We start from the raw sequence: 15,543 nt of genomic DNA, 5'->3' as shown, positions 1-15,543 counted from the left end.
GGCTCAAGAGAAGTGATCAATTTGCAAGTGTGCATTCACTTTTCACTTAGAATTTTACATTTGCATATGCAAATACTGTTCACAATTATCTATTGTGCACAAGGAAGTTAAGTATTTGCATTTGCAACTGCTGAAAAACTGATCAATAAATATTAAAATCCTAAATACACAATAAGACATCATACTAGTGATGTCAACCCTGAACATTACAAACAAATCCAAGTCTCGTAAATTGTGAGTTATACATGTTACCAATCTTTTGATGTACGAAGTGCATTTTGATGGTAAACCTCTGTAACCTGAAGCTAAACCACGAGGCAGGATCAAGTCCTGAGAATTAACAAAGTATACCTTTGTAATAAAATTGCAATTCCACCAGTTCTAACATGCATGACTGCCCACTAGAGGAATAACTCCCAAGAGAAACACTTGACAAGGGGTAAAATTTTGGAAAATGCCTATGAGACCTAGGCTCCTAAGTTTCAATCTCAAAAGTGACAATGTAGCCAGGTTTCATTGAAAATCAATAAAAGTTAGGCTCCTAAGTGCCTAACTCACTTAAAAAAAAGGGAATTAGGCTCCTAAGTCACATAGGGCCAGATTTTCAAAGGTATTGAGGCACCGATATGAATCTTCAGGTGCCTCAATGGGGTTTTCAAAAATGCCCAAGCATTTTAGTTGCCTAACTCCTATTTCAATCTGCATCTTTTGGCACTAACGCACCTTTGAAAATATGGCCCTTAAGCACTTCTGACACTTTTACCCATCTATATATACAGTTTATTTGTTTATATCCAGTGCTCAGCTCTCTTAATATTTTATTACTAGTCTCTCACTACATTTTCTCTGATACAAAATATGTCAATGCTGCAAAATGATGTGCATAACCTGTGCAGGTAGCTGGAAATAAATGATAAATACCCTTCATCTAAATTCTTTTCTTTCTTGTTATTGGTGTAATAGATCATTATTCATAGACAACACCAATTTATAGGGTTGATTAATGATCTTCCTACTGAATCACCTTCCTTTCCCTAGGTCTTTCTGATTTGTGGCTATTTATATTCCTGTATTGAACTACCCGAACTTTTTTTAAAAAGAATAAAAAGCTGGTAAGTTAGATTTCAGCAGATTTTGCAAAGGTAGCAATCTTCCCTGAAGTTGATATTTTCTCATTGGTGGTCCTAAAGCTCCAGACTGTTAACATTAACTACAAAGGCCAAATTAAAGATCCACAGTCAAGGTCTGTAGACTAAATTAGTAACTAACCTGAGAGTGAATTTTCCTACTTTAAAGATCTTACCTTGATGAGTCCTCAGTTGCATTTTCCCTTTAGTATCATTTTCTCATTCCTTTCTTTAGAATCATTATTTCTGTGTGCTTCATAAATGCACACATCTACACACACACTCACAAACAAATGCATGTACACACACACACACACACACACACACACACATTTTTATATAAACAAACAAATACAGTAAAAGCTGTGTCATGTGGCACTTTATCAACCAGAAAGCTCTATACACTGGCATTTCTGATCTTCATTGAAAGTTTGGTTTATAGTCCAGTTGGCACAGGGCCGGCAGGCTCCCTACCTGACTCTGCGTGGCTCCCCGGAAGCGGTGTCATGTCCCTGCTGCTCTGTGGTGGAGGAACAGGCATGAGGGGTTTGGAGTGTGGGAGGAGGTGCGGGACACAGGCTCTGGGAGGGAGTTTGGATGAGGGCGGGGTTTGGGGATGCCAAATCCGGGTGGCTCACACACCCAAACTCCCTCCCTCTTAGCTAACTGGAATTTTCGACTTACCAGCACCCTCTCTTCCCCCAACATGGTGGATAGCAAAGCTTTTACTGTACATGGAGAAAGCATTTTTGAGAGGTCAGAAAGAACAAACAGTTATAACACTTACTTATCCTTCCTGTCTCTGCCAGTTTTGACATGGACTTCAATGGGAGCAGCATCAAGCTGTTGCACATAAATTTTCAGAAGCGTCCATTAATTCTGAGTGTTTTCATTTTGGCAAAACCACACTGGGATAGCTAGAGACTAATGTAGAGAGTTGCAGCACCCCTCAGTTCCCATTTTAGCTCCTTCACAAAACATGCAGTAGGGATGGCTTTCTCTCTATACTGGACTGTGAAATATTTAATTGCTGTGTTGTAATCTGGTTGTGTTGTTCAGTTATTGAATGGTGGCTATGAAAAGAAGTGGAACCTGACCCAGTTCTTTTAAGAGCTTAAAAAGTTACTTTCAGTTATTAGGAAGACACAGTTAATAGTAATGGGGGATTTGATTATTAGAAATATAGACAGTTGGGTTTGTGATGACTGGGAGAACCACATGGTGAATTGCCTGCTGGGTAGGAAGGTTGCAGATCTCTTGAGACATCTAGATAGACTTATGTGCAGTAGTGGAGAGGACCTTGTGGTTGTGGTGCATGTAGGTACCAGTGAATTAGGGAAAGGTAGGAGAGAGGTGTTAGAGGTGTAATTAGCTTATATTATTTGCCATGTGCAATTCTTGCTACCACAGAAATGTAGGCTTTACTCACAACTTGCAGAAGTTATTCCCTTGTGCATGAACTACAGTGTGGCCAGTGCCACTTTATATCCTTGTGATTCAGACAGTTTGCTTCCAAAGGCAGCGAGGAAATTTTGTGTGTGTGCATTATAATGAGGTACATAAAAGGAACTTAAAAAGGACTCCAGTGAAGTTAAAGTTCTCACTTTGGGCTTACTTTGGATGATGATCTGAATGAGAAAGAGGAAGAAATATTTTATTTATGATGAAATCTGTGCAAACCAGAATTGAAGGGGAAAGCCACAAGGCTCCTCACATTAGCACTCTGACATAATTGAATGCATCTCTAGCTGCCACTGCATTCCACAGTTAACTAATGAGGAACTATTAAAGTACAGTATCTGTTATGAACTCATCAAACATTCATTCTAACAATACTTCATGATTCCCTTGATTGCTGGGAACCTGCCTGATGTCATCCTCGTATGCATGAGGGACCATCAGCATGAGCAAAACCACAAATGTCTTTGTAAGAAGAGCTTTATTCCGACTACAGTAATTAGGCATTAATTAGAAGTTTACTGAGTAATGAGAATAGTTACACGAAAGAAAGTCCTTGTTCATAGGGAAAAATTACACAGTGCTCACATTTCAGAGGGGAAAAGGAGGAGGTCAAATAAAGCTGAGATATTTTGCACAGAACTCCCAGATGGAATGACAGTCTAATTTATGTACATTTGGGATAGAAAATTATGGAATAGCATACATTAATAAATGGTTGATTTTTTTCAACTGAGCTGAAAAATCATGAAGTCACTGTAATGGATTAAGATAGTTTTAGATTTTAAAATTTATCCAGTGAATTTTTATTAATATTAGATTATCCTTCATTAGAATTAGATTCTTCATTGTGCAGAGTCTATGATAACATAAAGCAAACAACAACTACAACATTGATGATTGGTCTGTTATAAAACTGGGTTAAAATCTAAGGCCCTGATCCTGCAAATGACTCCTTTGAGCTCAGAGGTCCGTCCACACAAAGTCAGCCACAGAGTTGGGGCCTAAATTACACCTACATTTGGCACAATTCACTTACAATGGTCATTTTAGAGAGATAATGTGCAGTTAAGAGGCCCATGTCTGTCCCTAGCTACACGGTGCCAACTTCTATAGTAGGATGGGAGCAACTTGTTATCCATGTTCTTCTTGATTTTTGGCAGGTACCACTGCATCTATTATTCTATCTGGTGACACATGCTCCCTTCTCCTGTAGATCTCAAAATATGTGGGAATTTCCCAAAAAGAGAAATTCACTGTAATTAGTTCATTCATCAAAATTTCTGAACACAAACGAATTTAAACTGCTGCCTTGCATGCAGCAGAACAATATCCATAGTAGGCTTGCTGAGTGTCCGGTTTTCAACTGGAACGCCTGGTTGAAAAGGGACCCTGGAAGCTCTGGTCGGCACTGCTGACCGGGCCGTTAAAAGTCTGGTCGACGGTGCAGTGGGGGCCCGGGGCTAAGGCAAGCTCCCTACCTGCCCTAGCTCCGCGCAGCTCCCAGAAGCGGCATATGGGTGGTCAGGGAGGCTCAGCGCACTGACCCTGCCCCTAGTGCCAGCTCTGCAGCTCCCATTGGCTGGGAACCACGACCAATGGGAACTGCAGGGGTGACACTTGCGGGCACGAGGGCAGTGCTGGAGCCTCCCTGGCCACCCATGCACTTAGGGGCTGCACTGCAGGGAACTAGCAGCCACTTCCTGGGAGCCGAAGTAAGTGCCGCCAGGACCCCGCACCTCCCCAACACCCTGCCCCAGCCCAGAGCCCTCTCCCGCACCGCAAACCTCTCATCTCTGGCCCCACCCCAGAGCCCGCACCCCATCTGGAGTTCTCGCCCCCCTCAAGCACCCCAATCCCCTGCCCCAGCCTGGTGAAAGTGAGTGACGGTGGGGGAGAATGAGCGACAGAGGGAGGGGGATAGAGTGAGCGGGGGCGGGGCCTCAGGCAAGGGGTGGGGCAGGGGTGTTCTTTTTTGTGCTATTAAAAAATTGGCAACCCTAATCCATAGCTATCTATGGACTGCAGCCAATAAATCATAACAAGATCTGCATTGTGTATCCCCAAACTTAGCATTATATGGGCCTTTAATGGCATGACAAAGCTTCTGTCCCACTGGTAGGACTTTGTGTGAATAAAGTTTTAACTAAAGACTTGAAGTGGCTTCTCTTGTAGGGAGGCTTTGTGGGGAAAAAATTGGTAGATCTCTAGCTGTGCCTGTTCGTGCTTGGAGGGTCCTCAAAAAGGGATAGAATCAGAACAAAAGTTGGTGGGCTCATAAAGAGAACACTGATGTACTGTACCATTAGAAAAAGATGAATGGGGAAAATTTTGAGCTGAAATTAGTGCCAGCCTTAGCTTGATCAAAGTGTTCACATGTGTAGCTATTGTTGATTTGTCAATCTACGTGTTCTTTCATATCTGCCATCTAAATGAAAAATGGAACTCTCAGGGATAGTCTATGGATTTGCGAGACTCCATGGAAGACATTGGGCATATAAAGCAATGATTCAGTTACATAGATACATAGCCACTGTGTTTTTATCTGATTTAATATTTCCCAAATATTGTTCATATTATGGAAAAGACCTCTCTACTGATTTTTTTTGTAGGAGAACTCTGACATTTTCATTAAAAAAAGGATATCTGAGAATGAGTGAACTAAAAATTATCCATGAAAATTAATGATACTATCTTTCATACCATTACAGCTTTGGGATGAACACAAAAGGTACGGTTTTCTCTGAATTGTTTTATAGTGCCATGTATAAGCAAACACAGCAGCATGGAAGCAGCCTATATAATATATGAGATCAGTTGTAGTATTTTGTGGTATGTGACGTGCACGTCTGTGAAATGAGAGAGATGTGACACGCCTGGACTTCATCTTTCCATAAACTAGAGTGTTGTGGCATAGCCATAGTGGTTCTCAACCAGGGGTATGCGTACCCCTGAGGGTACGCAGAGGTTTTCCAGGGGGTACATCAACTCTTCTAGATATCTGCCTAGTTTTACAACAGGCTACATAAGAAGCCCTAGTGAAATCAGTACCAACTAAAATTTCATATAGACAGTGACTTGTTTATACTGCTCTAAATACTGCATGCTGAAATGTAGGTACAGTATTTATATTCCAATCAATGTATTTTATAATTATATGGTAAGTGAGAAAGTAAGCACTTTTTCAGTAATAGTGTGCTATGACACTTTTGTATTTTTTTTTGTCTGATTTTGTAAGTAGGTAGTTTTTTAAGTGAAGTGAAACTTGGGGTCCAAAGACAAATCAGACTCTTGAAAAGGGTACAGTAATCTGGAAAGGTTGAGAAACACTGGCATAGCCTACATGATTTTTCCACAGCCAATAGCCATGTGTGTGATATGCCTCTCATTTCATCTACATGCATGACACTAGACACACCGTGCTGTAACTTCTACTGCATACTGCTACAATGTATAGTTGCAGGTATATTGAACAACAGCTGGAAGCATCCTAATTTTCTGATGTGGAAAACGTTAATAAGATGTTAGACTGCTGTTGTGTCTCTTACAGCTATAGACAGAGTTCAGATCCAGACTGGATCCTGGTTTGCACTTCCCCGGTGTTTGGTGGTATTGGAACCCAGAGTTTTGGTTTGGCACACTTTCAAGTAATAGAGCTGTAAATCCATATCTGAGCTTCTCAAAAGTTCAGTGCTCGTTGGATCCAGGTTTCGACTCAGACTCTTTTTCACTGACAGTTTTATGTATGGTACCATGTAACGTCTCTTTATTGCCTAATGTCTAATACCGGGGTGGCCATCCTGTGGCTCTGGAGCCACATGCAGCTCTTCAGAAGTTAATATGCGACTCCTTCTATAGGCACCGACTCCGGGGCTGGAGCTACAGGTGCCAACTTTCCAATGTGCCGGGGGGTGCTCACTGCTCAACCCTTGACTCTGCCACAGGCCCTGTCCCCACTCCACCCCTTCCCACCCCCCTTAGCCTGCCATGCCCTCGCCCCTCCCTCCTCCCCCCCCAGGGCCTCCTGCACCCCACGAAACAGCTGATTGGGAGGGAGGGAGAGGCACTGATTGGCAGGGCTGCTGGTGGGTAGGAGGCTCTGGGATGGGGGAGGTGCTCGTGGGGAGCTGCTGATGTATTACTGTGGCTCTTTGGAAATGTAGGTTGGTAAATTCTGGCTCCTTCTCAGGCTCAGGTTGACCACCCCTGGTCTAATATTACACTTCCAAGGTATCCTGCCTTCACGTGTTTTGATTCTATATTTATCACAGTTAAGACACAGTCGGAAATAATCATTCAAATTATTTTGATAGTCTGGTCTCTTTGCAGAAACATGTGTATCTGATAATGATACTCCCTGTTATAAAAATTATCTACATACTTCAAGGAAAGAAAATTGCTTGGGATACTATTATGTTCTTTAAGTGCCTGGATTACAAATCTTGAATTAAAAAAAATGTAACTTGCCAACAGAGAATTCCCTTGCTGGAGGGTTAAAGTCTAAGGGCATAAAGCCTGAAGTCAGCTCCTTCACCAGCTCCCCCCTGCCACCACAGTGGACTTTATGCCAATGGCAAAAGACCTGAGGCTGCTCTCACAGCGGGGGTAGGCCAGTGGAGAACTAGGGAGCTATTTGCTCTGTAACATGGCCCCTCCTACTTTGCCAGAGGACAATTGAGCCTAATCTCCTCATATTTTTTCTCCAACAGCAGCAATCTCTCCCTCTCAACCAAAGCACCCCATCTAGCATGTTTGAGAAAAGAGATGAGTTTTTCACTATGACTTAAAGAACACCAGGTTGGGCACTGGCAGATCATGGAAAAAGCATATTCCAACATCATTGGTCCTTCACTGAGAATCTTTCGCCACTAATACCAGATGTTTAAATTTAGCCTCTATAAGCTTGAGCACCTCATATGACCTCAACTTCTGTGGACTGAGGTGGTAACTGAGGTAGCCAGGAGGCCCAAACCATGTAGGGCTTTATGAGTATAGTTGACACATTGAATCAGCTGCAGCAGAAGCAAACAGGCAACCAGGAAGTAGGCATCTTCTGCACCAGCTGTTATTTCTGAGTGCTCTTTAAATGTGGCCTCATACGGGTAAATCTATACTACAATAAAAGACCCGCAGCATGGCCATGGCTGGCCCTGGTCAGCTGACTTGGGCTCAGGTGGTGGGGTTAAAGATTGCAGTATAGATGTTTGGTCTTGGGCAGGAGTCCAAGCTCTGAGACCTGCAAGGGGGGTGGGTCTCAGAAGCTGGGCTCCAACCTGAGTTCAAAAATCTACACTGAAATTTTTAGCCCCACAGCCCAAACTGCATGAGCCTGAGTGCCTCAGGTTTTTTATTGCATACCCATAGACATACCCATATGGACCAGGAAGAAATTTAAGCAAGAGTTTTAAGTATTTCCATATTCAGAACAGCAATTACTCATGTGCTTAATGTGAGGCACATACTTAAATCCCATTGACTTTAACAGAATGGAAGCTTATGACTAAAGGCATCCCCCTTTTATATGCAGTCCTGACTAGAGAGCCTTCCTGAACTGGGCCAGAGTGTGCACTGAAGTTATTCAATGTGAAAGTCACAGAGGCTTAGTCTGGTCTGGTTCTAAAATAAAAGGTTGCAGCTGAATAAAAGAGCTCCACTTTTCTACACCAAAAAACATTTGGTCTCTCCCTCGGTTAATACACTTTAATGATGGTTACGAACAAGTGGTTACAAATGATAGCCAAAGAGAGAAGCTAAAATTGATTCTGCTGTACAGCATGTCAAACAGCAGGGTGTCTGCATCTGAGGTGCAAATTACCTTACTGATGGCAGACAAGATAAATATTGAATCATTTGAAAAGAAGCAAAGAACGTTGGCCTGAGCCTTTCAATTAAAAGGCAATTTCACAATGACATATTAAAGTAGAGCCAATGTTTCATTCAAGAAATTTAACATCAGTATCTGAGGTGGCAGATGCTCTACTATATTTAGAGTTTAAATAGGGAAAGACGGCATTTTCCACTGCTCTTCATCAGCTTTATCTAGCAGCTTCACGCATTTTATTTGTAACATGAATTAAAAATACTGAGCTCAATGGCCACCACTGCTTGTGGTGTCTCAGGAGAACATAGTGTCCTGTCTAGAAAATGTTCTACAGTTAGATATTGTTTTCATATCCCATGTAAATGAATCGGCTGAACTGTACATTAGACACTTCTGTCATGCTCACTGTATACAGGCGACATACATCAACCCCCAGATCTGAACACTTACATATCTAGAGCTGAATCTGAACTTTGGAACTCCAGACCATCCCTTCCCTGGTATGAATATGGGATGAAACTTGGGAAGGATCATCATTTATGCCTCTGACACTCTTTCACAATCAGAGGAAACTGCATGTTGAACAGGCCTCCCAAGCAGCCTTTGCACCTCTTCTGCTCTCTTACTCATCCTTGCCTCACCACTGCACTACTCTGTATCGCCACTTCCATGAGGAGTACTGCTTCTTGCTGATGGATGGGAGGAAGAACTGCTCTCAGGATGTCAGCTCAGGAAATGCAACTGACTTTAAGGAAAGAAAAATATCAAGTATGCCATGGGACCCAGTGTAAGTCAGACAAGAACTAAACTATCAATGTTTATTTCCTGCTGTGTGTATTTGTGGGTGGGGATGCCGGGCACCTCAGGTCATGCCAGTGATCAGATTAATAATTTCATATGTAATTATTCTTTGTTTCCTAGGGGATAGTGCACCTGGCACTGGAATATACTAGGCAACAAATTGATTTTGAGGGTGATTAAATGAAGAACAGTGCTCAGATACCATGGTGAAGAGCCTGGCATAAATGCTGAGATTAAATGGGCGCTGAAACATCGGATTGTCATAAATATAAAGGGAAGGGTAAACCCCTTTAAAATCCCTCCTGGCCAGAGGAAATCTCCTCTCACCTGTAAAGGGTTAAGAAGCTAAAGGTAACCTCGCTGGCACCTGACCAAAATGACCAATGAGGAGACAAGATACTTTCAAAAGCTGGGAGGAGGGAGAGAAACAAAGGGTATGTGTGTCTGTCTATATTCTGTCTTTGCCGGGGATAGACCAGGAATGAAGCCTTAGAACTTTTAGTAAGTAATCTAACTAGGTACGTGTTAGATTATGATTTCTTTAAATGGCTGAGAAAAGTATTGTGCTGAATAGAATAACTATTTCTGTCTGTGTATCTTTTTTGTAACTTAAGGTTTTTGCCTAGAGGGGTGCTCTATGTTTTGAATCTAATTACCCTGTAAGGTATCTACCATCCTGATTTTACAGGGGGAATTTTTTTTTATTTCTATTTACTTCTATTTCTATTAAAAGTCTTTTTGTAAGAAAACTGAATGCTTTTTCATTGTTCTCAGATCCAAGGGTTTGGGTCTGTGGTCACCTATGCAAATTGGTGAGGCTTTTTATCCAACATTTCCCTGGAAAGGGCGGGGTGCAAGTGTTGGGAGGATTGTTCATTGTTCTTAAGATCCAAGGGTCTGGGTCTGTAGTCACCTAGGCAAATTGGTGAGGCTTTTTACCAAACCTTGTCCAGGAAGTGGGGTGCAAGGTTGTGGGAAGTATTTTGGGGGGAAAGACGTGTCCAAACAGCTCTTCCCCAGTAACCAGTATTTGTTTGGTGGTAGTAGCGGCCAATCCAAGGACAAAGGGTGGAATATTTTGTACCTTGGGGAAGTTTTGACCTAAGCTGGTAAAGATAAGCTTAGGAGGTTTTTTCTTTCATGCAGGTCCCCACATCTGTACCCTAGAGTTCAGAGTGGGGGAGGAACCTTGACACGGATAATCACAAAAGACATTTGCCATCCTGAATATACTGTGGTCACTATTAAAAAGTCATCTTACCCCAGTGTAATACCTGAGTTACTGGAATATTTCTTCCAGATTCCATGGTTTAGTAACTGTTGACAAATGTCTATGTTTTAATGGGTACCACCGTATATCAATGCCGTAGCAGGACAAAAAGATTTTTTGGCAAAACAAATGTTTCCTTTGCCACATGAGTGTTTTGAACATTCTGTGCTGTTGCTGCCTCATCTCTTCCGGTGAGGTCACTTAAGAGATGGGGTTTGGGAAAGTCACGCTTCAAGGATAGCTTCTGAAGAAGTGAATAATAATTACATGCAGAGTGGGATGTGTGAAAGTGGAGTGATGTAACTTGGCGCAGATAGCATCAACAAGGAATTAGATATTGTTTGAGAGAAGATAATATTTTATTTTTCTGGGCTGTGATTTGCTGGCTGAAATCCCTCTCACTGTACAGTTTGATGTTAAGTGATGTGAGTACATCTAATAACGTAAGTAAAACACAAGTTTATTAACTGCAATTTTTCGAAACTCTGTTTCATTAAAAAAGCTGTTGTCCCCCAACTTTACAGAAGGCTATTATATGTTCCCCTGATTATATAAATTCCCAGTATTATGAAATTTTTGGATGTCCCCCAAGACTTTAATAAAATGAGGGTTTTCCATGTACTCAACACTTACATCATGTTGTACAAGAATTAAATAACTAATCCTCTTAACACTGTTTGAAGTAAATATTATCTCTGTGTCACATAGGTGGAGACTGACACTTGATAAAAAAGCACCTTGAGTTGTCCTTTGAAATTATCTTTTGTGTTCTGGATTTGTGTGGGAAAATCTTTTTATATCAAATTCACAATAATTTACAAATGCTAATTAATCTAAAGTCAGTGCTAAGTAATATTATTTCTGTTTTAGATATTTCTATGTGAATGTAAAATTAAAACATGGTTACAAAGAAGCCCTACTAGGCAGACTCCTGGGATCTTCAATGGGATATAAGGGTACTCAACACCTTGTAGAGTCAGTTCTTAAATCTATTATAGACCCTCACCCAAGCCACTGTCAAATCCAACCTTGCCCAATGGAAGAATGAGAAGCAAGGAGGTATCCTGCTGGCCAGAGCACTGTGCCATAGCGCTATACTCTGCTGTTCTTCTAAGTAGGAGTGTCCACCATCTGCCAACTAGTACTCCTTGGTTACAGAAATATATGCACTTGCCAACTGCTGAGACTGGATACATCCTACTCAGCAGATAACCCCACTAGAGACATGGTGCCTGATTCTCCACTGCCTTGACCTTATGCAGACATTTATACTCCTGCAAAGTGTGTAGTAATGCTATCATTCTGATTTAGTACCACTGTACATTCACTTGGCACTTGCTCTGCACAGGTGTAATTGATTGCACAAGATGCAAGGTGGGGGTGAATCCAGCCCAGGGCCATCATAATGCTGAACGCACTCCCATGCGCTAAGTAAAGCTGGTAGAAAAATGGAATTGCTCTCCCACGGAAAGTCTGAGATTTTGAAATTTCATTTCATCCCAAATCAGGACAAAAAAATTAAAAAATTGCAATTTTTCACAAAGGAAATATTCTGAAAAATTTCATTTTGATCTTATTAAAACATTTCATTTCAATAAGGTCAGAACATTTCAGCTGACTATCATTTTGACCTTTACATTATAATATATAATATTATATGTAAAAGCTGAAACATTTAAATTTTTATATAATATAAATTATAATAAAATATAAAAGGTGAAACAAAACATTTCCAAAATTTTGACATAATCGCAACGTTCCTGCAAAACACACACAACCTCTTCCTCGAAAAATTCCTGACCGGCTCACCCCAGCTGTCTTTTGTGTCAGGTATCGGGTTTTATGAGTGCTCTGAGCATGCTTACAGGATCAGACCTCACTGGCAAGATAAACATTCTCCTGCCTAGTTTTGAGAACCCCACTTGTGGGCTTCGGCTTAAGCTAGGGCTCTGAGCAGCTCATTAGCTGTGAGATGGTGTTGGCACTTAGGTGCTTTTGCGAATGCCAATTGGTGGAAATTCAGGTGCCTTGGGGAGTTAGGAGCTTGTGGGGTTAGGCAACAACTAAGCAGCATTTTTGAGAATGTTAGTGGAATCTTAATGGTGGATTTTAGGAACCTAAATACTTTTGTGGATCTGGGCGCTAGTGCCTGTGTTAGACTAACTGTTGAACTATTTGGGGAAAGATGTGCCCAATAGGATAAAATTATTTGAAAAAAATCAACTTCTATAACCATGTATACCTATTGTCGCTCATATTTTATATTGCCTCAGTTTTGCTGCACACCCCTTATACCTATGTCATGGTCTCCTTTTATACTTATCTTAGAAAATAGCTGTAATCAACAATTTTGTTTACCGCTAAAAAAATCAGTAGCTAAAAAGTTCTTCGAAAAAGTTTTATGCCATAAAGTACCCTGTTGAGATTGCAGAAAGTGCAGTACTTAAAAATCTATGTTGGTCCAGTCCTTGCTGTGGTTGTTCCGTGCCAGTCTTCCACCCAGTGCAAAGCAGTCACAAATCAGACTTAGCCAAGTGAGAATTCAATCACTACAGGGAATCCTCAGGTGGTATAAGGCAACCCCCTGCTAGCCCTCCTCGCATATGGACATATCTAGAGAAAGGAAGAAGGTCTGCTTTAGTTTGTGCCAGGGTTGATTTGGGCTGATAGGGGAAGGGAGTTGAACGGTGACAAAAACTACTTTCGCCTCCCCTGGGGTCCTACATCAAGCCAGGCTCAGCCAAACCCGGGACTGAGCCCTGCAAATTGATATTATTTTTCTTGTTTTTTTACTGTATCTGGGGTACTGCTTGTGGCTTACATTCAAGGGCCTATGCATCTATCAGTGCCTTCTGTGTGTGATACTTTTACTATAACATTCTTAATCTTATAAGCTTTCTGTGTTTTCCCCTTTAACACAGTATCTGTCATACCGTAATTTGCCTGCATTGTGTAGAAATGAAATCTCTTCATTATCATCATTTCAATTCCTTTAATTACGGTAGAGGATTCTCTCCAAGCGACATTTACATAGAGATTTAAAGGCTGTTTGTTTATGAAAAAGTACAGTGACTATAAAAACTGCATCTTGAAAATAAAAGTTCCAAGAAGTCTTTTTCCAAGAGTTGTCCTGCTGTAAGATGTTTGGGAAAGAACATTGGTGCAAGCAATGACTACGTATCGCCATACATCTTCCAGCAAGAAAACTAATCAGAAACTATACTTGAATGTATAAGATATGTCACATTAGTCTTCCTGGCTCTAAAGTTTTGTTGTAGTTTTTTTAACAGTGCTAATTCATGGAACTGTTTCTGCTGGGTGTTCAGAGTCTGATTTACGCTGAGCTGTAAACTGTACAAGTAACAATCTGACTGATGCAGCAACAGAAGGTGACCCAGATTACAAAACACTGTACGCTAATGCCAAGTCTTCTTTAATGCCAGCTGCTCAAAGCTTTGTCTTATTGCAATTCAAACTCAGCAGTCACCAATCACACAGCCTCTTCCCACAGACACACACTCTCGCCGTCTTCATTTTAAACATGTTCAATAGCTATTGCCTTTCATAAACATACATCAGCTTCACCAGCTGAGGCCATTTAATCTCCTTGGATTCTATTTACTGTCATCCAGCTGACAAAATTATTAAGGAAACCCATTGTGCATACTTCGGCTTATGTGGAAGTTTGCTGAAGAGATTTCTTTAATAAAAATGATCAGACTAAATATCAACTAATGTTGATATTTACACAGGTTAAAATCAAGGCTTTTAAACCACAAAACATATCATATTTGTTTAATTAATTTTCCTACAGTTTTTTTTTAAAAATGATTGTATGGTAGTGCTTAGACAGTATCTTGATGGACACAATAACAATACATAATCGAGATGAGCAGTTAGTATAACAAGTAATATGTTGGATTAGGAAACAAAAGAGAAATCTCCATATTAACACATCATTTTAAACATCCAGGTTTAAATGGACTGTTTGTCAGTTTCCAAAAGTGCAAAGGTTGAAATGGATGTGTATTTGTATGTGAATATTTCTTATGGGTTTCCTAGCACCAAACTTTGAATATTCAAACAAAAAAAAAATTTAAATGCTTTCATTCTCTACGAACATCAAACAGTGTGAACATTCAGATCTTAAAGCCATCTGTTCAATGAATTTATAAAACTTATAGTTCCCTGGACCAACTCATTTTGGCATCTTTAACCAATAGTTTAGAGGCTTCCTGACAAAATTTGCTTTCTGCCAGAGGTGATTATCTAGCCACCTAGCCCTAGGACATGTCAGAGTGGTAAGAAAAAGAGGAACACTTACTTTTTAAATGGATGAGCAGCAAAAAACTGAGGTAGAAGATGAGTAGAGAGTTAATTCTTGAATGAGCCATATTCATCTTGATAGGACATCCTCCTCTAAGTTGCCTAGTTGCCAAGGGGCTGGTGCTGATCTTTACTGCTTTCTCCTCACCTCTGAGACCAGGATGATAGCCAAGACACAGAGTCCGCTACATCCCATCTCTGCCTGTGACTCTCGTCAGCATGTTCACTGCAAACCTACAGACTTTGATTCAAAAGGCAGTTGTGCTTGTTAAGATTTTAGTTGAGCATGTTTGGGTGATTTTTCAAACCTGGTGCAGATTTCTCTGCTGGATGGATTGGAGTCTTTCCCCCTGGCTTTCTATTATAGATCTGTGCGACTAAATGCCTAGCTCAAATTTCACACACAATTCCAGGGTAATCTGTCAGACTTTCAGAAAACAACACATTTTATTCTTTATTTAAGGCTCCAATATATCCCATGCTCTCTGATATAACATTAAAGAACCATTGCTAATAATAATACTTTGTACATTTTGCATTCCTGCTGTATTAACCCCCCTTACAAAATGGATTAGAAACATGGAGCAATTTCATTTTAGTTACAAAAGCCAGAGGTATTACCTTCATCTTTGGTTAGTTATTCATAGTGTCTTTTCTGTACTATATATAGCTATGGAGGTGCATTAAAAGGGGATTTTGCCCAAGTGCTCTGGTCTTCATTAGAACATATTTATAGTTCC

General features: G+C 40.7%; 1 protein-coding gene across 3 annotated transcripts in view; it reads right to left on the bottom strand.

Moving 5' to 3' along the window:
- Positions 1-15,095, bottom strand: part of CRB1 (crumbs cell polarity complex component 1) — a 158,830-nt gene extending 143,735 nt beyond the window's left edge. Inside the window, exon 1 of one of the 3 annotated variants that reach the window (XM_043521292.1) lies at positions 14,802-15,095. In XM_043521292.1, coding sequence (XP_043377227.1) covers positions 14,802-14,877 — 76 coding nt within the window. In that variant the 5' untranslated portion in view covers positions 14,878-15,095. The remainder of the gene's footprint in view (positions 1-14,801) is intronic. The other 2 variants (XM_037907881.2, XM_043521293.1) reach the window with 2 other exon arrangements.
- Between the last annotated feature and the right edge of the window lie 448 nt (positions 15,096-15,543).

This window comes from Chelonia mydas, chromosome 8 (genome assembly GCF_015237465.2).
Source record: "Chelonia mydas isolate rCheMyd1 chromosome 8, rCheMyd1.pri.v2, whole genome shotgun sequence".
Taxonomy (NCBI): Eukaryota; Metazoa; Chordata; order Testudines; family Cheloniidae; genus Chelonia; species Chelonia mydas.
This window is presented reverse-complemented; position numbering and strand designations above follow the sequence as displayed.